We start from the raw sequence: 27,087 nt of genomic DNA on the forward strand, positions 1-27,087 counted from the left end.
AGAACAGTAAAATGTAGCCCATTGTTGAAGCTAGATGAGATATATAAGCTTGACATTTTCCATATTAAATCCCTTTGGGAAAACGGCAAATTATGTAAAGTATACGCATATATTATACATGTTCTAGGATCAAAATATAGGATTAAACCAAAGGATTAAAAGAATTCATAAAACATCATTCTCTCAATTTCACAAATAATCTGTCAGTGAATAGTTTCCAACGGATACCACCATACAGTATCTGTTACTCAACAGTTATCAATCACAAACACAAAATGGAAGCCTAAGTGAATCAAAAAGCAAACTGATGTTTGTTTGCTTTGCTATTTGGTCCAAGGAAAAGAAAAGGAAGGCCTTCTACATCATTTGTGCTTACTTTCTTGGCAAGCAATAAAGTGTTTGCAATTTTACGTAGACTGGAGGAAAAGACTGTCACATCCTCGTACTTTTGTATATATTGGGTTACTCTGAATCATGATTTTAGATGGAGTCTGTACGTTTTAATATGGCAGAAAAGGCTGATCAATATCTTGAACTGCAGGGGCTATAAGAAACACCATGATGCAATGTAAGTAAGAGATGAGAAGTAAGGAAAGAAGGTGTGTCAATGCACAAAACCAAATAATTGGAAAGAAAAGGATAGAAGACCCAAAGATGCATCCTCCTCCCCAACCTTCAAAAGAAGGCATTTTATCATGTGGACATATACCTTAATTTCAAAGGTAACTCATTATCAAATGATTAGGTAAAAAACCATCCTTTACCTTGCAAAGGATTGCTTCTTTTAGAAACTCAATCGTCAACAGATTGGAACTTTATATGTAAAATTACATTAGTGGTTCTCAAACTTTAGCTTCCATCAGAAGCAACCAGAGGGGCTGTTAAATAGATTGCTAAGCCCACCCTTAGACTACACGGTGAAAACTATGTGATATTCCATGATCATTTCCTGCAAATTACCAGATTTTAAAAGCAGCCGCAACTTCTAAAAAAACTCAATATACAATTTATGAGAAGCATTTTATTAATCAGAATTTTCAGGCAGAGCAGGAGTGTTTTACAAAGAGAATTATCACCCTGGTTAGAGAATTGCATTTCATGGACTAACAAATTAAACAGGTGCTAAGTAATTTGTAAACTTCATCTCTACTGCTGCAATTTACAAAAAGATAGTAATATCTGAGGACAGAGTTCTCAAATACAAACCTAAACACAGACTTAAAAGACTGCCTCCTGGGCTTCCCTGGTGGCGCAATAGTTAAGAATCCATCTGCCAGTGCAGGGGACGCGGGTTTGATCCCTGGGCCAGGAAGATCCCACATGCTGAGGAGCAACTAAGCCCGTGGGACACAACTACTGAGCCTGCACTCTAGAGTCCTCGAGCCACAACTACTGAGCTCACAAGCCGCAACTACCGAAGCCTAGAGCCCGTCTCTGCAACAAGAGAAGCCACTGCAATGAAAAACCCTGGAACCACAATGAAGAGTAGCCCCCGCTCCCCACAACTAGAGAAAGCCCCATGTGCAGCAACGAAGACCCAACGCAGCCAAAAATAAAATAAATAATAAATCTTTAAAAAAAAAAAAAAGACTGCCTCCTTCACAGAACTCACTTAACCAACTGATAGAGTGCCAAGTCTTCTGATTGGTCCATTTGAACCTGAGAGAGAGCTGACCCCCAATCACCTTCAATTACATCAACAGCTGTGGAGTGCTCCCTGCAATTAACAAACCGTTGCTGCAGTGACCACAAGTGACCCACGGTCATAGCTTCCCTCCTTGGCAAGGTGAGTCAACAGAGCGTCAGAACTAACCTAACTTCCACTTGGCACAGCAACACGTGGATTACAGGCACTGGGGCCAAGTTAAGAGGTGATATAGAGCCGACAATGGACAGCCACAGTCTGGGTATCTTAAGTCAATTTCCTTTTGTAAACTTCTTCACACAAAGCCCAGCATCAGGAGTGGGGTAGGAGGAGCAGAATCCTAAGTAACTGTTGGCTGAAATTCCACCTAAGGGTTTACCAGTGATTTAATTCCCACCAACTCCCACCTCTAAATCAAGCTTCTGAAAAACAAAAAAAAAACAAAAACAAAAAAAATCTGGAATCAAGATAATTCAAGATTTCAACATTTCAAGAAGAAATTCAGATTTCAGCAAATTCAGAGTCTACTGCAACTGTATCAAAATGAAAATAGTGTAAGTTAATCAACAAAGAAACTTATTACAGAAGATACACGAATTAACACCTTTAAAAATTCTGGTTTTAAAAAAGTAGTAGCCTACATTATCTTCTCACCAGGTTTTGGTACTGGTGTCAATTCACAGGTTTTCCCTTAGTTTAAACTCAAATTATCTATTGAAAGAACGGCAACAAATATTGCAAACATTATAGGGTGTGGTTGGGCTAAAGGTTCTCAAGTTCCTTTCTAGCTTTATCACTATCAGTCTAAGAAAACCATTTACAGACTTCCTGAAGTAGAAAAAATGAGGGATTTGAAATCAGACTGCATAGGCTTAAATTCTAACGCCTAACTGTGATCGTGGATAAAAGGCTATGATCTGAGCTCTTCATCTATAAATCTGTGGATAAAACAGTACCTACCTCACAGGAACAGAGTGGGAATTAAATGAGCATGTAAATGGCTTAAGAAGCAAAAACAGAGATGCTACTGATGTCACATAAATCTGAAGTTGCAAATACCAACACAGGGAGTCTAAAATTTTCAGAAAATTACATGTCACTTGTCCATTACATGAGCCTCAGAAGTTTTTACAAGCCACAAATTACCCTGAATCTGTCTTAAATGTTTTACATTTAATATGAAGAACCTGACAATGTATTTTACAATTTCCTGATTTTTGCCAGCATTTTGGTTATGCTCACATTACAAGGGGAAAGAAAGCAATGAAACCAAAGGAAAGATAAACTGCTTTTAATTTTCTATTGAAAAACAGAACTGCAAGACAGGGTTGTGGATGACTGAGTTCCTTTACTTTGGGGATAAGAGCTGATGATGAAGGCAGAGGGTTAATAAGGTTATTACATGTTGTCACTTATACACATGGGTGTGTACACTGACAGAGCCACTGAAAATACCTGGCAAATAGAAAACGTTATAAGCCAGTCACAATGCTGGCTTACAGAGTATAATAATAAATATTTACTGAGCATATACTATATCCCAGGGGCTATTATTTCTTTTAATCCTCCCAACAACCCTAGAAGTTAGGCATTTTCTAATTATTCCCATTTTACAGATAAAGAAACAGAGAGGTGTAAGGTGAGTTTTCAAAAGAAATGGTAACAGTTATGACATTCAAAGAGATTCGCAAATAAAAAGCATTCAAGAATTCAGAAAGGCCTGTGGAAGGCCCTTGACCTGCACAAACGGCCAATACCTCAGAGATAACCAATTGTGTATGCCCAGCTAGGTCACCTCTACATGGCTATAAGGAGCACATATGGATTGCCTGGTCATACTGTGTAATCTATGGACAAGGCTGCAAGATGAAGGAAAAAGAAATGGTACCCATCCCAAGGATGGGGTATTGCAAAAGGAGTTTTTGTAACCATTAAGATGATTATGCTGGAGTTGCACTGAAACATGTTTGTGTGTATAAGTGGCTTGGTAAATACTCATTGGGTATTAAAGCTGGACACCCATCCAGGACAGGTGAAATACCTTGGCAACCAAGCTGAGAACGTTGAGAAACTAGGAAAACTCAAGAAGTTGCACCACCAAACATCTCTAGCCTGATGCCTCCTCCTGAGAGCTTTGCCAAGAATATTGCTGCTGGTTTATTACAGTAACTAACACTTTTCTAAGATGGGAATATCATGTGCCTTTTTTACCAAGCTTCATACCTATTTTTCCACAGAACTATTTTAATCCTATTAGATGTTTCCCTATTAGATGTTTCAAAATTAGGATAATGTCACTCAGCATCACTTAAGAAAATGAGTAAAAATAAATCCTACCTGTATTTCAGGAAAAGGCAAAACAAAGTAAGATAGTCAATACTAGATTTTTATTAAAAGAGGTTGAATTTTTTAAATCATTGATTTTATACAAAATTTAAAAATCTTTATTTAAGGTCAAAGACAGGTTTAGAAAAATTCAGTATTACTTTACTTGCTATAACCTCCAACTTTTATAACCAATGTGGAACGGGAATGAATTGGTAATAGTTTTGATTCATAAAATGAGTGGGAAAATCAACTTTAAGATGGAAAAAAATGCTTAAATGTTAAATGTTTAATATATAAGCCAAAGAAAAGGATAAGTAACAAAAATGTCTTCAAAAATAATGGAGTTTTGAAAATCAAAAGTTATTGGTTATTGTTCTTTTAGACTTTACCAGAGTTACAGAGAGGTGCCCTGGTTAGGCTACTTCTACATTAAGTTATCAAGACCCTGGGTTCCAACCTCAACCAAATTGTCTGCCACAATTTGCAGCAAATTATGCAGTTTCACTGAACCAATTTTGTTCATATTTTATTTTGAGATAGTATTTGCCCTGCCTTTCTTACAAAGTTAAAAAAAGAATATTAAGTTAGTGAGTGAGCCTTTATGCTGCAAACAACTTTGTAAATTGGAAAGAATGTTCTCCACATTTCATATTTGGTTTACGTTATCCAAGATACAACCTCAATTTAGTCTTAATTCAGCATAATACTGCACAAATCTTTTCTATCTTAAACAATGCGCATTTTATTATACTGGCCCCATACCCAAATAGTCATTAAAACATTTGTTATTACCTTAAGAGGGTCTATATTCAACCTTAAATTAAAAAGTCATTTATAATTCCCATTTGTTAAGAAAGTATAAAATAAGATAAAAACAAATATTTTATCAAGGTCAAGTCTTTTCAATAACCTTCTGGGTTTAAATGCAGAAAATATAACAAATCTCAGAATGAAGTTCAGTGAGGAGAGAATATTTCCATTAAATTGACAAGAACTCCATCAATTTTCAGAAAGGATAGTAGAAGCATCCACACTAGGAACTCTGCATTGAAGAAGTTATTTCTTGATGTTCAATGCAGGGCACATGAGCCTTAAGCAATAATTTATGTTTCCAAAACTTTCAAAAGCAAGTTTTGATATAAGAATCAGTTACCCATGAAAACAGATGAAATTCACTGAAATGACCTCGTTTTATGATACAATAGAACTTGTTATGTTCAACTTTATAAAAGTAATGTTCCTTAGAAGAACAACTGGGAGGATTCTAGATATCACATCAAAATACATGTCTTCCTAAAATTAGAGATGTTTTAAATGGAATAGGGTGGCTTGTCTGTGGAAGGAAGTCTCTGGGGACAACAGTTAGAAGCCAGGTGATCACCTACCAGGAATGACAGAACCAAGGAATTATACATCCAAGATGCAGTGAGACATCTTGGTAGGACACCTCTAAAGTGTCTGCTTACGGTTTACAAGATCCAAATATTACATAAGTAACAACGATAAATAAATATGTACTACTACTCTCTCCTCCATTCCACCATCTCACCATCTAGAGGCAAATTTTAGATTTACTTGAATCTTGCAGATATGTTTATGCACATAAATTTTGTTTTCTATGTAAAACTTTCCTTAATGTAATTTATTATGCTTGCTTTCTGAACTCTTTTCACTTAACATTGTTTTTTGTTTATGACGGCATAACATTTCAGTTTGGTGCAACATAGTGAAAAAACAGGTGTTTAAGTGATACAGATAATGCTCCGACGACATCCTCATCTGTGGCCACTTATATATAATATACTATAATTCTAATTCCTAGAATTGCTGAATCAAGGGGTGTGCACATAAAGCTGTGAATGACTGCTCTTGACAATGCTCTTGCAGCAATGACAGTAGGAGAAAATGTGTTTCTTCACATAGTTCCCGACTCTGGCAAGACTGTTTAGTTTCTGCCATCAGAATGTTAAAAAAAAACTTATCTCACTGTTTTAATTTGCATTTCTTTGATTACTAACGAGATTAAGCAGTTTATTGGTTTATTGGCTATGTCTATATTTTTTCCTGAAAAATACTACTTGTTAAAATTCTTTGCTTTTTTCTTTTTTGGGGGTCCATTTCTTTTCAATTCTTTCAGAAGTTCATAATGAAATATGTATGGAATGTATGGTATAAAGAAATTTGCCTTTTGTTACAGAAACTGTAAATAATCTCTATGGACAGATATCATCAACACCATTTACTGAATAATCTCTTTTCCCCCTTTGATGTGGAAAACCACTTTTATCTTGCATTCATTTGCAATCTATAGACCAGTTTATTTCTAGACCTCTATTTTGTCCTTTTGCTTTGTCTTTGCATATGCTATGTAGTTTTAATTTCTATATCTTGACATATTTCCTGAGTTTTTTTCTGTCTATTCTTACCTAATGATTTTCCCAGATGACTTTCATAATAATTGTGTTAGTTTTCCTCAGTATCTAGTATGCTTATAAATATCCCTCCCTCTAGAACTGCTTCTCTAACACAGTGTAGCTTGCTTTGCTCTGACATCAGTATGTTTTCGTGTTTCTACCTGGGGTCTCACCTGTTGCATTCAGATTCTGAATTCACTTGACTACTGCTAGCTCACAAATGTTAAATAATTCTTTTCTCGGTGCAAAAAATATTTATTTAGCTACTAGGAAAGGTCAAACTGCAAAAACTGACTGGTGTTAACATTTGAACACTACCATTTATATCAGCCTTATTTTTATGAATAAGCATCTGCCTAGAAATTCAATAGAGGAGCATGTCATAATCAGTCTGAGGAAAAGAGCTTTAAATATAATATACTAATTTTAGTGCTAAGCATTTCAGTTTTACTTTATTGGTCTACAGCTTCATAGGAAGACGTGACTTCTTAAAGAGGAAAAACTTTTTTTAATATGGCTTGATCAACTTATTAGAAATAAGCAGCAGAGAGCATCTGCATTCACATAGCAACTGTTAAATTAATCCGTGTTAAGTCAGCCTCAAAGCACTTGGACGCAGCTACAGGATGTGGGTGTAACACGATCACACAGACCAACACCTGATAGGGCCTTATACTTGTCAGGCCAGAAAGAAGAAATGGAGAAGAGGGAATGTATATCCTTCTAGAATCAAAACACCAAACACCCCTGCAGTCTCTTGGAATTGTCCTGAAAAATCCAATCCCTCCCCAATCCAGATTAACCCCCCACTCGAAAATAACCCGCCCCACCCCTGCCAAAAACAAAACAGACTGCTCTATCCAATTCATACTTTGTGCATTAATGAAATTTAAGTCACCCGAAATCACCACAGGTACATGGTGATTTTTTTCCCTGAATCTAATGTCTATGTGACATGAGAACGGAAGTACACTGATCAAATGTGAGGAGAAATGCACATTTCTCATACACAGTATGAGCAATGTGTGAGCAGGTCCCCAGAGATTTAAGTTGATTCTACTTAAAGCATAAGCACTACCATCTCAGGAAGCTTCTGCAGGTACCAGAAGCCACAGGTCCCATCAGAAAGATCTCTCAGTTATCTCCTTCCCAGTCCCCTTCGATAGGTGACAAACAATCTCTTCATTTTCAAAGGGGTTAGCAGAGATCTTTGAAAGAGAACAGCCGGGAATTCTGTGGCTGCTTCCAGCTGGTCCCAGCAGCCAAGACTGTCGCTTGTGTACGGTCACTGCTGAACATGCCAAGGAGGGGCAGGACTGGGAAGGGCAGGAAAGCGGCCGGGGGAAGAGAGCCGCATCCTGGACGTGCATGCTTGACATTCCTTTCCCAATGGTTTTTCTTCTGGGTTCACAGACATTTCAAACTCAAACAACGCGACCAAAGTTTACGCAGGATTTAAAATAGGTCATTCCTGTTTTCAGATGTCGAAAATGTTATCAATGAAATGGTGAGATACCATAGCCTTCCAGCTATGTGACAGCACTGAAATGGGAAGCTACACAGTGCAGTGTCACGGGCCACTGGGCCACTGCCCCAGCCTTTGCATTTCCATAAGGGTAAAGTGGGGCTGACTTGAGGATCAAGGATGTTACAAAGAGACTCAAAATGAAAACCAGAGCCATTATTCGTTCAGGGCCTGCTATGCTTTGTATCTGATCCTTAATTGACTTTTCCGCCTGACCAAATTTGTAGATGTGGAAATTTAGGTTTAGGGAAGTGAAGTCATTTTCCTGCTGGTTATAACTCTATAACTGAAGGCGTTGTGACTCAATTCCAAGGTCTGAATGACTCCAATGTCTACACTCTGAACAATCTTATCTGGGGTTGAGAGAAAGGGAAAGAACACGACTGGGCTGGGAGAGGTGGCTGTAGAAGGGGAGAAGACACCACGTTGAGACATCGGTGCTTGGAATTCCGTGCAGGTGAGGCTGGTGGAAGGCGGATCCGCCAGGAGCTAAAGGTGGAACAAGCAGCCACTGTAACCCTGGCCTGCTTCCTCAAGGAGCTCAATGCCGAGTCCAAGAGGAAACACTAGGTGAACGCCATCCATTACTCTATTTTGCCAGAGGCAGAAGAGATAAGTGGTTAAGAATACAGACAGTGAAGACAGAGAGCTTGAACCTGGTCCACGTTCAAGCTCCTCCCCTGCTGCTACTTCACGAGCTTGACACATGGAATGGGGATAAGTTGCCAGTAGCTCCCTCACAGGTGGCTGTTGAGTACAAGAGAAGCACTTCCAACAGTGCCCGGATCATGGAAAGAGCTAGATACCTGTCTATTATTATTATTATTGCAAAAGCCAAGAAAGCATCTATTTTTACATATGCCAGAATTAGAGGTGTTTATTCCAGAACTAAAAAATCTCAACAATATGACATGACTGACTGCCAAATTTCTAATGTTTCTTAGAAACAAAAAAAAACAAAAAACCTGAAATAACTGTAAAGCAGCATTTCCTCCCTTCTTCAATTTTTGAATAGAAGCAAAGATGAATTATTATATACTCTAAGAACTGCTTTGAATGTTCAGAATACAGAATGTCTTCCATAAATTCCTCTTGATTAAAACACACATTCTTTTCCAAGACTGAGTAAATTCAGTATGGAAGACACTTACCATTAGTTTCCATAAATGATTCATCAATGTGAACCATCATCGATAAATTACATACACATAATTCTTGGGGTGTTTGTAACAGTTCACATACTTCTGCAACACCTCACGGCCTTCGCACTTACTATTCTCGCCAGCTTGGATACTTGTAGGAGAGGAAAACGGTTTTTTCCTCTACCCTCTTATGCTCAGTTCCTGACTGTGCAAATTAAACCAACAAAAGACAGATCAGCGGAGAAAAAGCATACAAATTTTATTTGATGTTAATATTTTTATATGGTTTGGGGAGGAAGGAGGGGAAGAGGTCCACAAAAAAGTGATAGTCCTAAAGAAGCGATTAGGTCTGAGACATTATATACCATTTTAAGAAAGAGCAGTTAAGAGGTTTGGGCTTGCAGGGGTGACATTTATTCACTGTATATTTACAGTATTCCATTTATTTAAAATAATAAGTACATAACACAGTCCCTGCTCCAAAAATCTATGATATGAACTACAGTAATATATAACTGGTTAAACGTCCACGTAATAGCAGTTAATAATCAAAGATTAATACAGTATGGGTCTGGGTGAATGGGTTCCACAACCCTACACAGGGTTCTATGCAAGTTGGCACCTCATCACACATTGTTAAATTTAAAGACAAATCTTCTTTTTTGTGGCTAAAGATTCTTACCTTTGGGAACTTCATGCAACAAATGTTTCCGATTTATTTTTTAACCACAAAAACTCAGGAGACACTTAAACAGCAGGGAAATGGAAGGAGGATGCTTTATTTACATCTGTGTAATCATGTTACCTAATTAATGCTCCCACTAAATGGCTCTAGAAACTGAAATCACAATTTCACTGATGTCTACATTTGATCCCTGGCTACAGCTGCCTATCAGGCCTAATAACTTCTTAGAGTCAGACTTCTACCTACAAAAGTGATCGTGGCACTATTTTTTTAAATATTTATTTTATTTTATTTATTTATTTTGGCTGCGCCAGGGTTTCATTGTGGTACATAGGATCTTTTAGTTGCGGCATATGGGCTTTTTAGTTGTGGCATGTGGACCTCTTAGTTGCAGCATGTGGGATCTAATTCCCTGACCAGGGATTGAACCAGGGCCCCCTGCACTGGGAGTAGGGAGTCTTACCCCACTGGACCACCAGCGAAGTCCTGATCATGGAACTATTAAATAAGAGGATTGCTTGTTTGAATTACTAGGTCAGGTTTTCTTCATTTCTTTATCTTTGTTAATCTCTACAGTTTCTGTTCATCTCTTTTTCTTTAAGTACTATATTATACTGGAGGGGCCAGTGTGTTGAACACTACTTGAGAGCAGTAATTTAGATTATTCAATAAATACTTAAAATATTAACAGGTATTTGGCACAGACTCCCCACTACATCACTACTTTCATCCTAACCTTGGGTTGGAAATGCCAAATAAAAAAAACGTGTCCACAACTGCATAGCTCCCGTTGCCCTAAACAGATTCATATATCCATCAGACATTATACTTACAAAGAACTTACAATGACATGAGATTTAATGTTAAGGAATAAAATGCAGGATATAAAATGCAATCTACAGCATGGTCTCAAAAATGCTTTAAAAAATGAAATAAAACAGACATTTGTGGGTGTTAGGATTATGCATGTTTTATATTTTCTCTAAGTTATCTACAGTGAAGTTGTAACACTTTTCTAATTCAAAAAAATCTAACATATACATAATTTTTAAAACTATGACTCTCCAAAACAGCTTAAAGCTCTAAACTTCTGTTCCTCTTGGTTATATTTACTATGAAAAATATATAGAAAACTGGTTTAAAAAAAAAGTGGATTTTTTTTTAGGCTTAAAGACAATTTTTTTTAAGTTTAATAGTCAACTGTCAAAGGAGATACAGATATTCCTGTACTTTTAACTCATTCCTGCAAGCCCTGAATCCTCTAAGCATTGTCCAATACATCAGCATTTGCAAAATGCAATTATTTTCATCACAGGATATGAAGAAAATACAGTGCATGCTTTACTTAAAGATCAATGCATTGTGGGGAAAGTCTAGCCACAGATGAGGAGTCCTAAGACTCAAACAGAAAAATTTTCAAGTTTAACACGAAATCTAAAATCACGAAACCTAAGTCACTGAATAAACATAAACTCTCTTCAAAGTACTCATACAATCTACAACACCCAGGTTGATAAATATTTTAAAACAACTCCCGACTATAAAAGTTCACTCATCACGCTTTTTCACACCGTAAAACAAATACTTTACAGCAATGATCCCAGGAGTACATCAATCCCCTGCCTTTGCCAACCCAAAACGCTCTGCAGTAAGCTTTCCACATTTGCTTGCATTCGGAAAATAACTGCTTTACATGCCAGGAGTGCACTGGGCTTCAGTTGTCAAAAAACATCATACTTTAAGTATAACTAAGTAAGAACTATGGGCACACATGGGCAGCCTTCCAAAAAACGAAAGAAAAAAGAAAACGAAAGCTTAATCCAGTGTTTCCAGGAAGAGACCTCATACACACAACAAATGGTGCATAGTGCATGACGCCACCTTAATCTCCTTTCCTTTCACTGGGCAGTTGACATTTCAACCAGTGTTCAGAATTACATACTATGAGCCCCAAAGGGTCCATCCAACTCCTACTCCAACAGTGCCCACACCAAAACAAAATTGCTCACTGGACCCAGCATCATCTCACATTACTATTCCACTGAGAGAGTCTAGATATCCCTGGTAATTTTATTTACCCTGCCCCAAAGAGGTTTTTCCAGATCAGGCCATGCCTTCCTCAGGTGGGCCAGATTTTCTTAAAGTTCAATATTTAACTGATAGTGGGCTTCCCTGGTGGCACGGTGGTTAAGAATCCGCCTGCCAATGCAGGGGACACGGGTTCAATCCCTGGTCTGGTAAGATCCCACATGCTGCGGAGCAAATAAGCCTGTGCACAACTACCGAGCATGCGCTGTAGAGCCTGAGAGCCACAACTGTTGAGCCCGAGTGCCACAACTACTGTAGCTCATGTGCCTAGAGCCCGTAAGCCACAACAAGAGGAGCCAGTGCAATAAGAAGCCCGCGTGCTGCAATGAAGAGTAGCCCCCCTCTCCCCAACCACAGAAAGCCCGCGCGCAGCAAGGAAGACCCAATGCAACCAAAGAGCAATTAAGGTGTTAAAAAAATATTTAACTGATAGCAACCACCTAACACTAGTACATATTCAAGTGGATAGAGCAACATAGAAAAGAAGAAGGAAGAATCAGGGTGATGAAGAAAGATAAGAAACCAGAGGACAAGGATTGGGCTTTGACCTTTAATATTCAAGATACTGGGCAACTCAACATCTCCAGATCCCAATTTCTTCACCTGTAAAATAAGGGGGCATAGAAAGGAGGTCTTATAGATACTATCTGCTCCAAAACCTGATTCTTTTCCTAGACAGTCGTAAATCGAGTTAGCCCCTCTACAGCTGCACTGTCCAATATGGTAGCCACCAGCCACATGTGGCTATTGACTACATGAAATGTGGCTGGTCTGAATTAAAATATGCCCTATGGGTAAAATGTTGAGGGCATAAAATGAAAAAAAATGTAATATATTTCATTAATAATTTTTATACTGACCACATATTGAAATGATATTTTACATTTATTGGGTGCACTAAAACATACTAATTTTGCCAGTCTCTTTTCTCTTTGATGTGGCTACTAGAAAATTTTAAATCACATCTGTGGTCCCATTATACTCTTATTGAACTGCTTTGTTTTGGAGTTAGGCCTGGGCATTAAGCAAGGATATCAGGAAAGCATCGAGCATCTGAATGGAACTTGCCATTCCGTGGCTCCCCACTATTAGGATTTGGGGCTTATCATTTCCCCACAATACTTACAAATGGCTGTGTTAAAGCCTTGCTTTTGTGCTCTTGTTCTGCTCACCAACAATGAATCAACAGCAAATAAGACTGGGCTTAAAAATAATCAATATCACTTCATTTACTCTAAGGCTAAATCTTACTTATTAACTGTAGGATCGTATTATAGGATTGAAGCATAATACTAAATGGATGTACCTTCACACAGGCACAACTGTTTTCTGTTTCCTTTCAATTGAATATATATTTAAAGTAACAATTGAGTTTCCTTCATAAAGATGATCACTATCTTCTTTTTTTTAAAACTCACATTCGTGTTTAATAGGAACACCTAAAATGAACCTGCACGGATGGAGCACATTTCACTGATATCTAACTAGAAACTTTTCCACTAATTTTTGCAATCTGCATCAATTAATTTAATGTAGTTTAAATGATCAAGGAAGCAGAGATATGACCAGGGTGGTGTGAGAAAAATATATGTTCAAACACATATTGGCTCCTCTTTCTGATTCTCAGGATTAATCAACAACTATTTCAAACACTGCAAATTGTCAGTTGTTTTTCTGAAGGTTGTCCCTTGAAGTGATACGATAAAATATTTTCTTTGCTAGATACTTCAAAAGAAAAAAGAAAAGAAATGCCAAGATTTAAGATGATCAAACTTAAACTGTGCTTTTCATTACTCTTAAAGAGAACAAAGGGTTCAAAAAGAAAGAATGCAGAAAATAAAACCAAGAGTAGTTTTTGAGGAACCATGATATTTTAGACACTTCCTTAAGACAGAACCATGTACATTACAATATGTTAAACTATTGGGACATATTTTAAACAAACCTTGAGGTGCTGGTAAACCTCAAACACTTCCTAACAAGGATGATTATATCAAGCCTGATCAAGATTCTAAGTTTTTCTCCCACATCTTTATTTCATCATATACTTTTTGGTAAATATCTTCATTTGCCCACATCTAGAGTAATTGAAATGAATAAGAAATAGATAAGTAATTAAGATGAATTTTAAAATGACAGTCCCATTTTTACTGACATAAATATATTAAGGTTTATTTCCTCTTTTCCACAGATCTTTCAATTTGTTTTAATAACACAGGTGCACATAAGCAGATCTGAAAGGCTGTGTAGCAATGGAAAAGAAGTTGAACATGGCAGGGAAATCTAGCTCAAAAGAGATTCTCAGTATCATCCTACTTTCTAAAAACCTCAAAGCTTGTTTTATCCGCTATTCCTTTCAAAGAAGAAGCACAACAACAAGGGTGCTTTAGGGAAGTTTCTAGATCAAATGAAAGATAGTCTACCAGTGGGGAGAGTAAAGTGACGCTGCCATTACTATCCACAGTGCCACTGGAATTATCCCTGTATCCGTCACTCTGATTGCAAGGATTTCCAGGACCACAAGTCTAAACCATCTTGGGTGCAATGCACCACAGTAAAGGCTTAATTCTCGGGTGTTCCTGCCATAAAAACAAAACAGCTTTCCCCATCTCCTCCTCCATCACTCCCTAAAGATGTGCATCCTATGTGGTTAGTGAGCAGATAAGAAGTGGGTAAATCCCCAAAATCTACCCTGATTGCTCATGGATGATCTTCCCTTTGGTCTGGTTATTAATCTACCTATTTTCCTCTACATGCCTTTGTATTGTATTCCCTCTACATCTCAAAATGCCAGTTGTCACCCAATACCCTACCTTTTATCAATAAGAAAACCTTGAATGTATTCCTGGTGTCTGTACTCCCAGCTAAAAGACTACATGTACCAGCCTCCCTGGCAGCTAGGTGCTACCATCTGGCTAGCAAGATAAAGCAGACATCGACAAGGACTTCTGCAAAAGCTCCTAAACCTAACTGAACCATAGTCATCAATGGTTACCCCCATTTTAGGAACATCTAAAAGGAACCTCTTACTGAAAAAAATGAAGTTCAAACTCATGAAGGCATCCAAAGCTCTTAGTCTCCTACTGTCCGCACACCATCTCTCTCATCCACATTCATATGGCTTCCTCTTTTGAACCTCTACACCCTCGCTGCTCCTTCTGTCCGGAAAGCCCAACCATGCCCCAGTTAACCTCCACTTATCCTTGAAACCCAGTTCAAATGCTGCCCGTCTTCCCTATGGAGACCTTATACCTTATACCTTTGGCACACAGTACCTAATTATTTCTGCATCTCTTTCTTCCCGTCAGGCTGCGAATCCTTCAAGGAACAGACTGAGTCACTTCACTGTTTACTCACAACCACACTGAGATTCTAGGGCTCCTGTCACCCTGAAACACAGAAGGCATCCAGTGTGTGTCCAAAAAATGAATGATGTTTTTAAAATTCAAGGAAAGTGGGAGAAAAATACAGTGAGATAAAAATATTAGTAATAACAAAAATCAAAAACCCAAATCAGTGTTAGTAACACAGGAGTCGATCACAAATGCCCTGAGAAAATTTGGAATGCAGACAAAACAGGTGAACACATAATCCAAATATCCAATTAAATATCCTGCATTAAACTTTCCCCTCATCCGCAAACAAAAGAATCAACCAATGGGCTTGGGTTTGCATTTCACATGTTACATTTCTGAGATGAATGAGCAAACCAGAAATAAGGTTATGTGTCAGATTTTTTTAAAAAGCATAAATAATTCAACAATGGCAATAAACCCTCAGAATGATATTTTAACCAATGTCTTTTTTTCTTTCCTCCAGGAAAAAAAAAAAAACAAAAAGCCTAAGCTAAAATGTTTTTCTCTTTATTGGCTATTTATGAAGTCAATAAATACAACTAAGAATACATACACATGAAATACTCCCAACCAACTGAATAATTCCCCCATCTGTGTCCTTACAGCACTACCGAGGAAATTCACAAAGATACAAATTTAACCTTGAAAGGGAAGTAAAATATTCAAAGGGCAAATACAGACAAGGAAAGGAATTCCTTGGGGACTGGGTGGGTCTGCTTCCTATCTTGCTTATTTAAGTATGTCATCCCTGTTCATTATCTCTGTCCTGGATGTCTCAAATGGCCATGTTGATTAATTACTCAGTCCCAATTTTCTGGGACTTGCACGGTCTTAAGATAGCCCTACCCAGCAGCCTTTGCTGCTACCAATTGAGCCATTCAGTCATATGTTACCCTCAGAGCATTCCCTTCTCTTATACTTCACTGAACAAGTATGCAGTGATTCCAAAACTGCAGTTTTGTTACAAATGTACTCTTGAAACTGGAGTCTTTCACGATTCCTCAAACCAACAGAAATATGTACGCTGCCTTCCTGTTCAATCGTCCTGTCACTTAGCCAAGAATCTGCCCTACACAAAACAACTACAGGATTTTAAAATTTAGTTTACTTTTATTGGATTGAAATTTTCTGGATTCTGTGGTGTAAGAGGATTTAAAACTTGACACGAAACATTAAAAACAAGCCTGAGGAAACACTGGCAAGACACAAGAATAATTATAATGACCTCAGTTAGGTCTTCAATGCCTGTCCAGTTAATAGCATATAGCGGCATTGGCTTCAAGCCCTTGAACTTGAAAAGGACAATTGCCTTAAAGAATAGAAGTAACAGAATTTCAGTTTTCTTCTTCAAGGGCCAATTTTGATCCTGGTTCACACTAAAGTAAAAAGTAAATATTAGCTGTAAAATGGCAAAAAAGCAGAAAACTGAAAAGAGACAATGACAATGAAATTTTCATTCTGATGGCCACTCAACTTCATTCCAATAAACAATGTTTTCTTTTTAAATTCCACTGCCTTATTCAAAGAAAATCATTTCTAGGCACCCTCAACTGAAAATGTCCCAATCAGAGGACTGATGAAATATTTCACAAACAAGGCATTTTTTTTGCTAGGTCAACCAAATGTCTGAAATAAAGAGTTGCAAATGAAGTTGCTGACAGCACTTTTATAACCTTTTCACAATAAAATGTTTTAGAAAAGGCTGAAAAAATAAATCCTATTTAAAGGATAGGACTTCCTAGGTGGCACAGTGGTGAAGAATCCGCCTGCCAATGCAGGGGACACGGGTTTGAGCCCTGCCCTGGGAAGATTCCACATGCCACGGAGCAACTGGGCCCGTGCGCCACAGCTATTGGCCTGTGCTCTACAGCCTGTGAGCCGCAACTGCCGAGCCCATGTGCCCCAACTATTGAAGTCCACGCGCCTGGGGCCCGTGCTCCGCAGTGGGAGAGGCCACTGCAATGAGGAGCCTGCGCACCACAATGAAGAGTAGCCCCCGCTAGCAGCAACTAGAGAAAGCCCGTGTGCAGCAACAAAGACCCAACGCAGCCAATAAATAAATAAAATAAATAAGTAAATAAATTAAAAATAAAATAAAGGACAATTTTTTTCTGTACACTGGTAGTTAGGTGTCATTCACAATTTTCTTAAACACAAGAGAAGTTAATTCAACTGTCAAGAATTAAACATAATTATCACTACAGTATAAAATTCCTAGAGGCCCGATTTAAAACATTTGTCAAATGTTTAATAAATACTAGATGTAAGGCACTGTAGTGAGTTACAAAACAAATTATAGAAAACAGTTTGTGATCACAGTCAATATCCCCTTCTCTGCCCACTATTTTTGTTTTGAATATCTAACCACCAAAGGTGATCCCTGTCACTGGTTATTCTGTATCACAGCGAATAAACAGTTGTCTCCTCCAGATATCCAAGTTTACATCTGGGTAGTAACCAGGTCAGAGAATTTTCCTAACACCACATAAACTATGACACTCACAGCAGATTTCCACCTAGCATTCGCCTATGATATCCTTACCCAACTTAATTGTTTCCACGTCCCATATTACTTGCTATTTATTCTGTCTACTCATCTTTACACTGTAAACTCCCATGACGGGAGGGATCTCAAAGATATTGGTTAAATGAGGGAGTGAATTTTCCTTTTCTGAGTGTGCTCATAAAAATCTGTTTCTGTGTATAAAAATATGCTAGTAACTTCTCTATAGAAATTTGGTTTAAATTTTAAATTAGTCATTCACCTAATATGTAAGTATGTGAAAAAATTATTCTTAGAATGATCAGTCTGCACACTTGCAAGTTTCCATGGGAATTTCTTAAAAACTCATCACTTACATTTTCAAACCAATACACTGCAATAACAAAACTATTTGTTTAAAAAAAAAACAAACAAGTAATTAAGAGCATCAGCATGGGGAATATTTGCTCTCAAATATAACTTTTCACATGATAAGTTTTTATGTTAGTCTCTGAAGAGTTAAGCAAAGATTACAAAAAGTTTGCATCAGTTCTAAAGGCTCAACCTTCAAAGTTGATAAAGACTTTTTTTTTGAAAGAAAAAAAATCAACAAATATGGTTACAAAATAGCATTTATCTATCTCTTTGATGTGTGCCTATTAATTCCATTATAAAATAACTGAGTCATGTTATTCATAAAAACAATAATTATGCTTTTGAAAAGCCATCCATTAGTAAGAGCAACATAAAAAGTCCTTTTTTGTAATAACCAAGCCTTAATAGACAATATTATTTTCTTCATTTTGGACTAAAAGTAACAATTATGTTGCCTTGCTAGTTTTATTGTAATCCAGCATGCAGACAGGAGAAACAACAAATGAGTCTGTGGTCACTTGGGGGTAAGAGGTCAGGTCTAAAGTAGACAAATATATCTCAAGGGTAGGATTAAACCTCCTCTTTATTCCTGTAAAATGTCTCCAACGGATCAAAATACATCAGTCAGTAAAGCTTTGAAATTCAACAAAGCAAGAAGAGTAACAACACATTTCTTCACTTAATACAAATGACTTTTCTTGATAGAGCAAATCTCTTACTCTCATAAGCATCCTTTAAGGCTAAAAAGTAATTTATCAGTCCTGATTACCTAGGATGCCTTAAACATTCTTTAGTGAAGATAGAATGTGGGTTTCTGTGGAAGCGAAATGATAGCATAGGACAAATTATTAGATTCTCCACGAAAGACACCCAGGCAAAGAACTATTTCATATCAACAAAATAAATCACAAAATTTTTTTTTCTTGCTCAAACTTCTCAGCTAAAACTCATCTCAACTTAGAAAGAAAAGAGAGAGAGACCATCTGGAAATTAGAAGATACAAACATTGGGGTCCATCACTAATAAGACCTTAAGAATTCTAGAATTTGTTTATCTACAATGCAGGTTTATTGTTCTTTTCCCTTTTCTGAAATGTTCATCTTGCTTATTTCTTGCCCCCGCTCACTGATCCAACATAAGTGGTTGTGGTACCTTGATTCTTCACTGTATCTACTCTGAGCAGCATGTTTAGGACAAACATGGTTACAATAATTGCATCCTCTGACTTGAACCCACTTTTTTTGATTGAGTAGGACAGTGATAAAGAAATACATGAACTGGTGTGATAAAAAAAAAACCATACAGATTCCTTGAGACTTTGCTTATTGATTCTTCAATGTGTTAATCATACCTTAACCACACTATTACCTATTTGGGGTATTTTCTAATATCTTCAGCCCAATTTTGAAACTGAGATTGGAAATCTTTTATTTTATAATGAGCAAAATATGCTGATTTTAAAAAGTATGCTTTTAATTAAGCAGTAGATCTCTATAACGTTTGAGAGTAGACCCCTATAAAGTTTACCATCATCTAGCTAGTAATGTAAAGCATTTTATTTTGTAAACTGATTTCCTACAGAAGTGTTGCCTTCTCAAGCAGTCTGCTTTTTGGTTTCCTCGTCCTCTGATGAAGATTATTTCAAGCTTCTATTCTAGGTAGGACCAAAATTTTTCTGCTGGCATTTGAAAATTTTCCATTTCTGCCCAGATTGGCCAAACCTGTTTAATCACTTTTCTAGAAAAGGTTTTGCTGAGAATTAAACGAAGCTTATTCACAGTTCTCTGCACAAGCTGATAGTCAACTAATAGCTGAGTTAATAATCGAGCCAGAATATAACCTTGCTCAATTTCAGACGTGTGTAGCAAGCTGCCAGGGTGCACACATTTAAAATAGATCTTACTCATTTGTGTAACAACTGCTTATGCTTTTTACATATTTTTGTATTGTTCAAGTTCTCCTATGAGCATGAATTGTTTTGATGTTTTAAAAAGCCAATGGAAATATAAAATACATATGAATATTTAATAAATGAAATTTTATAACATCTATTTTAAAAATTTTATTTGTGATAAAAATTTTACCTGCAATATCTTTTTTACAATTTAAAATCAATTCATTCTTCTCATGAATAAACTGCCAAATTCCTATAACAGTCTTAACTGGTTGGTAAGCTCATTAGTCAGTAAGTGAAACATCATATAGTCTTTTTTTAACTTTCAACAATATATGAAATTAAATGTACCTATTTTACAACATCATCATCATCATCAACAGTAGTTGTAACTAATACAGTGCTTACAAAGTACCAACATATTACATATATATTACTCATTTACTGTTCCGAGCATCTTACATATGTATTAACTCAATCTTCAACAATCATGAACATTATTTTCCCCATTTTACAAAGGAAAAAACTGAGGCATGAGCCAGGCCACAGTCAATAGCTTGATCACTGTGAAATGCTGCCCTCCCTGAACATGTGAGTAGCTCTACGACTTGGTTGCTGGCCTCACATCACCTTGGTATCGAAATTAAGGCTATAAATGTAGGAACAATTCCACTACTTTCCATAAAGCTGGCTTTTAAAAGCCTCTCATTTTCCCCATTTCAATCACTACCTTCTTTCATAAAATACTATAATTCTAGCAATGCTCAAGCTAAATTTGTATTTCATGTTTCTTCCAAATGTGGCCACACAAAATAAATCTAAGTAAAATGGTCTCTGAGCTCCCCATCTCAGCTAAGATTTCATAACATGAAACAGTCTTCTGTATCCCACTCTGAATAGTCAGCTAACTAATCTATTCAGCATGCGTTTTTCATAGATATTAGTTCATGAACACGTCCAAGGTTTTTTTTTCTCAATGAATTACTTTATTCCTAGAGCAGTCCATTTGAATCCAGTTTTTGGTGCATTTCTATTTCTAAAAAAGTACCAGTAAAGCATATCTGTTAACCATTAATCTGAAGAGGAAAATTCACCAGATTTTTTTTTTCAAAGAAAAACACTAGTGTCCTCACTGAAACGGTTATTTCTTAAACTATCTACATTAAACCGAAGAAAGAGTTACATAACATTTTCCCCTTCGCTCTGGTTTTCATTTCCAAATTCAGTTTGAGGGTTCAGGTACTATTGGCTTTCCTTTTACTAACAACTACAAGAAAAATTAAGAAATAGACATTTTCTGGCTTAAACTTGCTACTCATTCAGGGGGTCTGCTCATTCCTTCACTTTGGCGTCCTCCGCCTGCCACCCTCCATCCTTCTCCAGCCACTCATGAGAGTGTATCTGGATACGGGCTGTGACACACAGGGTGACAGCATCCTCAAGGATTTGCAGAAGATGGTGTATTAATTCCCACTCCATACATATGTATGTGAGGTCCTACTATGAAAAGGAAACCATTTCATAGTCAAGTAGAATATGATGAGGTAAAAAACTACTAGGAAAAAAAAAGAAAAAGGAAAACATTTTACTTTCCCCACCCTTCTAACTGCTGCCCAGTGAACCACTTTTTTTCATCGCGGACTCACTCCCTCAGTCAAGGTCCTCCTGAAGATGCGGTATCAGAGCTCTCAGACTCTGCTTCCAGCCCCTCACCTTCAGCCCCTCACCTCCTTATTTGGAATTCCCTACTCCTCTCCAGAGTGTACCCTGCACCTTGGCTTTCTGTCTCAGCATCTGTCACAGTCCATGAGCACACATTTATAATGATTTGTTTATGGTCTGCCTTCCTCACTAGACTGGAAGCTTCCTGAAGCAAATGACAGTTTTGTTCACCAGACTAGTTTCAGGGCTTGGCCCAAAAAGAGAATCAATTAAAAATGTCCCAAATGAACAGACAAAGAAACTTAGAAAATCAAATCCCACACTGGCTCCACCCACACCCTCAGGGGAGTAGGGGTGTGGGCGCCCACGTGCCCGCGCAGGTGACAGGTGGAGGGAGGTATGTAAACAGATATTGTATGTGTATAAAAAGAGATGATTGAACTTGGTGTACCCCCCAAAATATAATAAAATTTAAAAAAAAAACACAAATATTGTAAATGCAAAGACTTAATCTCCATTCCCCAGACCAGAGATACAAATCTGGCTGGACAGGAACCACCAGGAAATTCTCCAGAATTATCTCATCCCACTGTTCCTTTATTCCTCACATATAGATGTTTATACTATTAATACTTTCACTCACTTAATCGGTACTTTCCTCTTGGTATTTGACACTTTGTTTTCTTTTATAAACATGTGCCTGACTTATTAACTCTGCAAACTTCCTGGGAACAGGAGGGTGGAGGAAATAAGGTGTATGCAAGTAAACTAAACGTTACATCCTGAAGCTTTATTTTTAAAGTACATGTATAAGGTTTATCTTTGCATTTGTAATTGATATAACTAGGCAGAGATTAAAGAAGTGTATTAATGGAAAATGATTTGTAAGTCTCTTAAGGTACTACATATCCCCACCTAGATCAAATGTGCAGAAAGAGAATGTACATTTCTACTGAATTTTACCACACTCTCCAATGGCAGTTTAATGGCCACATGAAAGGCACATAATAGCTGTTTATTTTTAGAATGACTGACAACCTTCATCTTCACACAAATATCTGTTTAGAAGCCTCTATGCTGCCATGAACAGTAACATAAAATAGAGGTCCTCTAGCAACAGGGAGAAAGCCTTTTCCACAATGATAATCTCCATGATAATCTCTTTTTTTTTTTCTGTTCTGTTATGGTTTATTACAGGATGTTGAATATAGTTCTCTGTGCTACACAGTAGGACCTTGCTGTTTATCTACTGTATATATAATATTATAGTCTGCATCTGCTAGTCCCAAACTCCCAATCCAAGCCCCCCCACCCCCACCCCCCGGCAACCACAAGTCCGTTCCCCACGTCTGTGAATCTGTTTCTGACGTCTCTGTTTTTCTTCAAACCAATATTCAATGGACCACATTATTTCTTTTTTTTTTTCAGTGTCATTCCTAATTTAACCTTGTGATCTGTTTAGTTGTATGTTCCTCTTCATTTCCCCAACCAGAACCAGAGATCATCATTCCCTCTGGAGTACTTCTCTGTAGTACTAATGGCCTCCCAGGTTCCTCTGCTGGTTAGGGTGACAAGAGTGCCACTTGGGTGCCCTGCCGGTTATCATGGCTTCCCACGGGTCAGCCAGAAACAGTGACTCCTTGTAGCTCACCATCAAATCTGAGCTTTACTAGTCTGTGCCCAGGCATCTACCATCAGGTCAGTTCTGGACAGTATGATCTGTCAATCAGCACCACTATCCAAGCAGATACTTGTGATTAGATTAAACCCCACAATATAAGAAAATAAAACTTAAGAGGAAGCAAGTTTAACTAACTAACTAAATAAATAAATGCCAGGGCCTTTTTAGCTCATACTCTGTCACTGTACCAGGGAAAATCATCAACTCAGGTAATGACACTTCCCTCAGAAGCTGAGGCCCTTTTATCATTGCCCTTAGTCATTTCTGCCATCTGCAGCAGACCTATTTTCTAAGCCCTCCAAAAGACGGTCAACTCATAATTACTTCTTTTCAGTGGACAGAGATTTAGTGGCTTAAACCCTCCTCAAACCTCATCAGAGTGAACTGCCTACCTTTCCATTAACACTTTGCAAGATGAACTAATGTGATTCTCACATCCACCCCTTGAAGGAGGGGACAATAACCAGTGAAAATGTCCAAAAGAATGGGAGGAAGAGCAAAAAATGCAATCAAACAGGCTAAAAAAGAAATCTGAATCATGTTTGCCTACACGCTGCCTCCTTTTACACAGAAAAAAATATTGCCCAAAAAAGTTAAATACTCACTTTTTGGTAAAACCTTCAACTATAAAGGATGTGATATGCTTTTAATTACTTAATTTGTGTCTTTTAATGTGTAATAAGACAATCGGGAGAGATGAAATAATCACAGGAATAAATTTAAATGCTGGAAAAATCCTAGCTCCCTTAATTAAATACATTTTTAAAAAGAGAAAACCAGATTCTTCAACTCTTATAACAATCTGCCTTAACTAGCCCTGAGGTGATTCCTGAGCCACTTGTAGGTAAAAGACAGAAGGGGAAAAAGTTCAATGACCTTGTAAATTAGGGACTAAAACGGTGTAACGGTGTAACAGTCAGCACAGTCTCAGTGGAACTGCAGGAAAACATTTGTGCAGAAATTGCTTTTTTGGAAAATTACCATGATGTAGGGGAAAAGGAGGAAAAAAAAAACCAACAAAACACCAGGGAAGGGAGGTTACAAATGGTAAAATACGGAATGGGAATCCAAAGGATGAGAAATACAACCTTTTATGCCCCAACTGTCAAGCAAACAACTTCTAAGCATCTTCAGATAAAAAGGAAAATAGTCACTTTGCACAAGCGTTAGCTGAATGTTCCAGAGTTGGATGAATGGGGGAAGACTTGTTATACACCTAGTGGTGGGTGGATTTCACCAGGCTGCAGCCTCCACAGCTTTTCTTTGCTGCACTGCAGAGGCGCCATCTTCTCCGTCTTAATCTTCACTCAATTCAATCCTTTTATCTGCACCCTAAAAAAAAGACCGCGAGGACCCTCCCCAGCAGCCCGCGCCCCCAGGGGAGCTAAACCAGAGTGCCCAGGGCTGCCAGGGAAGAGGCCGCGCCTTTATCACACAAACGCCTCCTTTGATGCACAGGAGGGAAAAGCTCGTGCCTCCCCACCACCCGCCACTGCCCTTTCCAGGCGCACACCCCACTCTCCGCTCATTTTTCCCCAAAGACTTTACAACCGAGAACGGAATTAGCAAGCCGCGGGAGTGATGGGAGGTGGGGTGAAGCAGAGGGGCCCCAGCAGCGCCCCAGCCCCCTCCGGGACAGACGCGCAGCGCCGGGCAGGGAGTCAGGCGGGAGCCTCGGTGGCGCACAGACCAGCGCGGCTCAGCCCGCCGCGCCCCGGGCTCGCGAGGGCAGGGTGTCGCGGCTTTTGTTCCCGGGGACCGTCTTCCTCTCCGGGAGAAACCGAGGGTGCGAGCGAACGCCCGGAACGTCCAGGCTTGGGGAAGGTGCGAGGTGGCTGCGGGTCTCCAACCCTTCCCATCTCTCGCAACTTAACACAAAAGGGAGACGCAGAAATGTACAAAGTTTGCCTGCGGAGGGTGGTGCGCGACCCTGCCTGGGGTCGCACTCAGGCGACGGCCCCTAGCAGCCGCGAAGAGTAAGGAGGAGGAAGGAGGTCAGGCCGAGAAGGGGTGGTGGGGATGAGAAGGGAAGGTGAAACGCAGCGGAAAAGGCAAAGGGAAGCGGGGGGTGGGTGGGGGAGTACCCAGCTTCCCGAGCTGTCCCGACTCCTCCTCACCAGGGCCCGAGAGAAAGGAAAGGGCAGCGATTAAGAGCTAGGGACAGGATCCAGGGTCGCTGCGTTTTCGGTTTTCTCCACGTGCTCCCTCCCCCTATCTCCCATCTGGATGTCTCACGCCTCCCCCGGCCCCCGGCCCCCCGGCCCCCGAGGCAGGGACTGAGTCAGGATCTGAGCTCAGGACAGCCTCCTCCTCTTCTCGCCCCCGACTGGCGCGGACCCAGGGGCCCGAAGCCTCGCCCGCTCCCTCTCCGCGGGCCGGAGCGCGCGTCCCCGGGGCAGGGCTGGGCCAGAAGCGGGGATGCGCAGGGCGCCCGCAAGCGGGGGCGTTGGGCTCGGAGGAGAGAGAGGACCCCTCGACCGTCCCCGACTTCTCCGGATTAAAGACTTGGAGGGATCGGGTCCCCTCCGTTCTCCCAACCACCCACCCACCCCATTCCGAGGCGCGGCACCCACCTCCAGCGCCCGAGCCGTCCAGGCGGCCAGCAGGACCAGTGCCAAACCGGGCAGCATCGCGACCCTGCGCGGGGCACCGAGTGCGCTGCTGTGCGAGTGGGATCCGCCGCGCGCCTGCTCTGCGGGTGTCGCCGCCGCCCCCGCCGTCTCCGGTGGCCCCGCGCTCGCGCGGCTCCGGGTGCTCTCTCCGCCCGCTGCCGAGGAAACTGACGGAGCAGCAGCGCGGCGGCGGGGCTGGGAGCCCGGAGAGTCAGCTGATCCGACCCACCCCGCTCGGCACCCGAGAGAGACCCCTAGCGGAGCCGCCGGGGAGCTGCGCCCGCTCTGCCGGGAGGGGCCCGCGCCCCCGGCGCCCACAGGTGCGGCGCCCCCGGCTCCCCGCGCGCCTCCCCGGCCGCCGGCCGCGCGGACCCCGCGAGCAGTAGGAGGCAGAGTCCGGGGCCGGGAGAGGGACGGTGCAGGAGCAGGGAAAGGTGAGTCCTAGGACGTCTGGGCTCCAGAAAAGTCGAGAGCGCTCCCCGCTCGCACCCGTGAGCTTGACTCAGCCGACCCCGCAGGCCTCTCGGGGGTGTCGTGTGAAGGGCTGCTGCTGGGGCGCGTTTGTATCCGCATTTCGCTTTTTGTCTCTCTTTGGAGAGGTGGGGGAGGCGTGTCTGGACGGGAATGAGAACAAGACAAGCTTAAAGAAAATGGGATTTCTTTGCTTGTAAGGAGAGCAAAAGCCTCATTTTTTTTTCCTTCAGAAGCAACCACTAGCAACCTGGAATTTCTATCTTTAGACCAAACCGAAGGAGAAAGGCGCCGGACCTGGAGAAGAAGCGGCGACCTATTTACTTCTCCTTTAAAGAAGGTTTTTTAAAAAAAAAAAAAATATATATATATATATATTTTGTTGTTGTTTATTTTTTGTTTGTTTTTGTTTTGAGATTTGAGGATTTTTTTTTTTAATCAGGCAGGGATGTAACATCATCTGAGATGTGGGTGAAGTGCAAGTTAAGAGGGGAAGGGTCTGGAAAGATGATTCCTGTTCGGCCCCCATACCTCAGAACTTCTGACCCTGTCAGACTCGGACCTTGTTCTTCCTCGTGTCTGTCCTAAATTACAGAAATGAACCTTCTGGGAAGCCCCTCTCCCCTAGATTAAACACAAACTATCCAATGCCAGGTTAGTGTCCAGTGAGTCTGGAATGGTCTAGAACTGCCCAGATGTATCCCCTGTTTTTGACCTGAAGGAGCAT

At 39.8% G+C, this 27,087-nt stretch overlaps 1 protein-coding gene across 6 annotated transcripts in view; it reads right to left on the reverse strand.

The window, feature by feature from the left end:
• The window catches only part of APP (amyloid beta precursor protein), a 272,596-nt gene extending 246,513 nt beyond the window's left edge, over positions 1-26,083 (reverse strand). For 2 of the 6 annotated variants that reach the window (XM_057696996.1, XM_057696992.1), the window contains exon 1: positions 25,851-26,069. In XM_057696996.1, the coding sequence (XP_057552979.1) occupies positions 25,851-25,907 (57 nt within the window). In that variant the 5' untranslated portion in view covers positions 25,908-26,069. Of the gene's footprint in view, positions 1-25,850 lie in introns of all 6 variants that reach the window. The other 4 variants (XM_057696995.1, XM_057696997.1, XM_057696998.1 and 1 more) reach the window with 4 other exon arrangements.
• Between the last annotated feature and the right edge of the window lie 1,004 nt (positions 26,084-27,087).

The sequence above is a fragment of the Hippopotamus amphibius genome, chromosome 10, assembly GCF_030028045.1.
Source record: "Hippopotamus amphibius kiboko isolate mHipAmp2 chromosome 10, mHipAmp2.hap2, whole genome shotgun sequence".
NCBI classification, from domain to species: Eukaryota; Metazoa; Chordata; class Mammalia; order Artiodactyla; family Hippopotamidae; genus Hippopotamus; species Hippopotamus amphibius.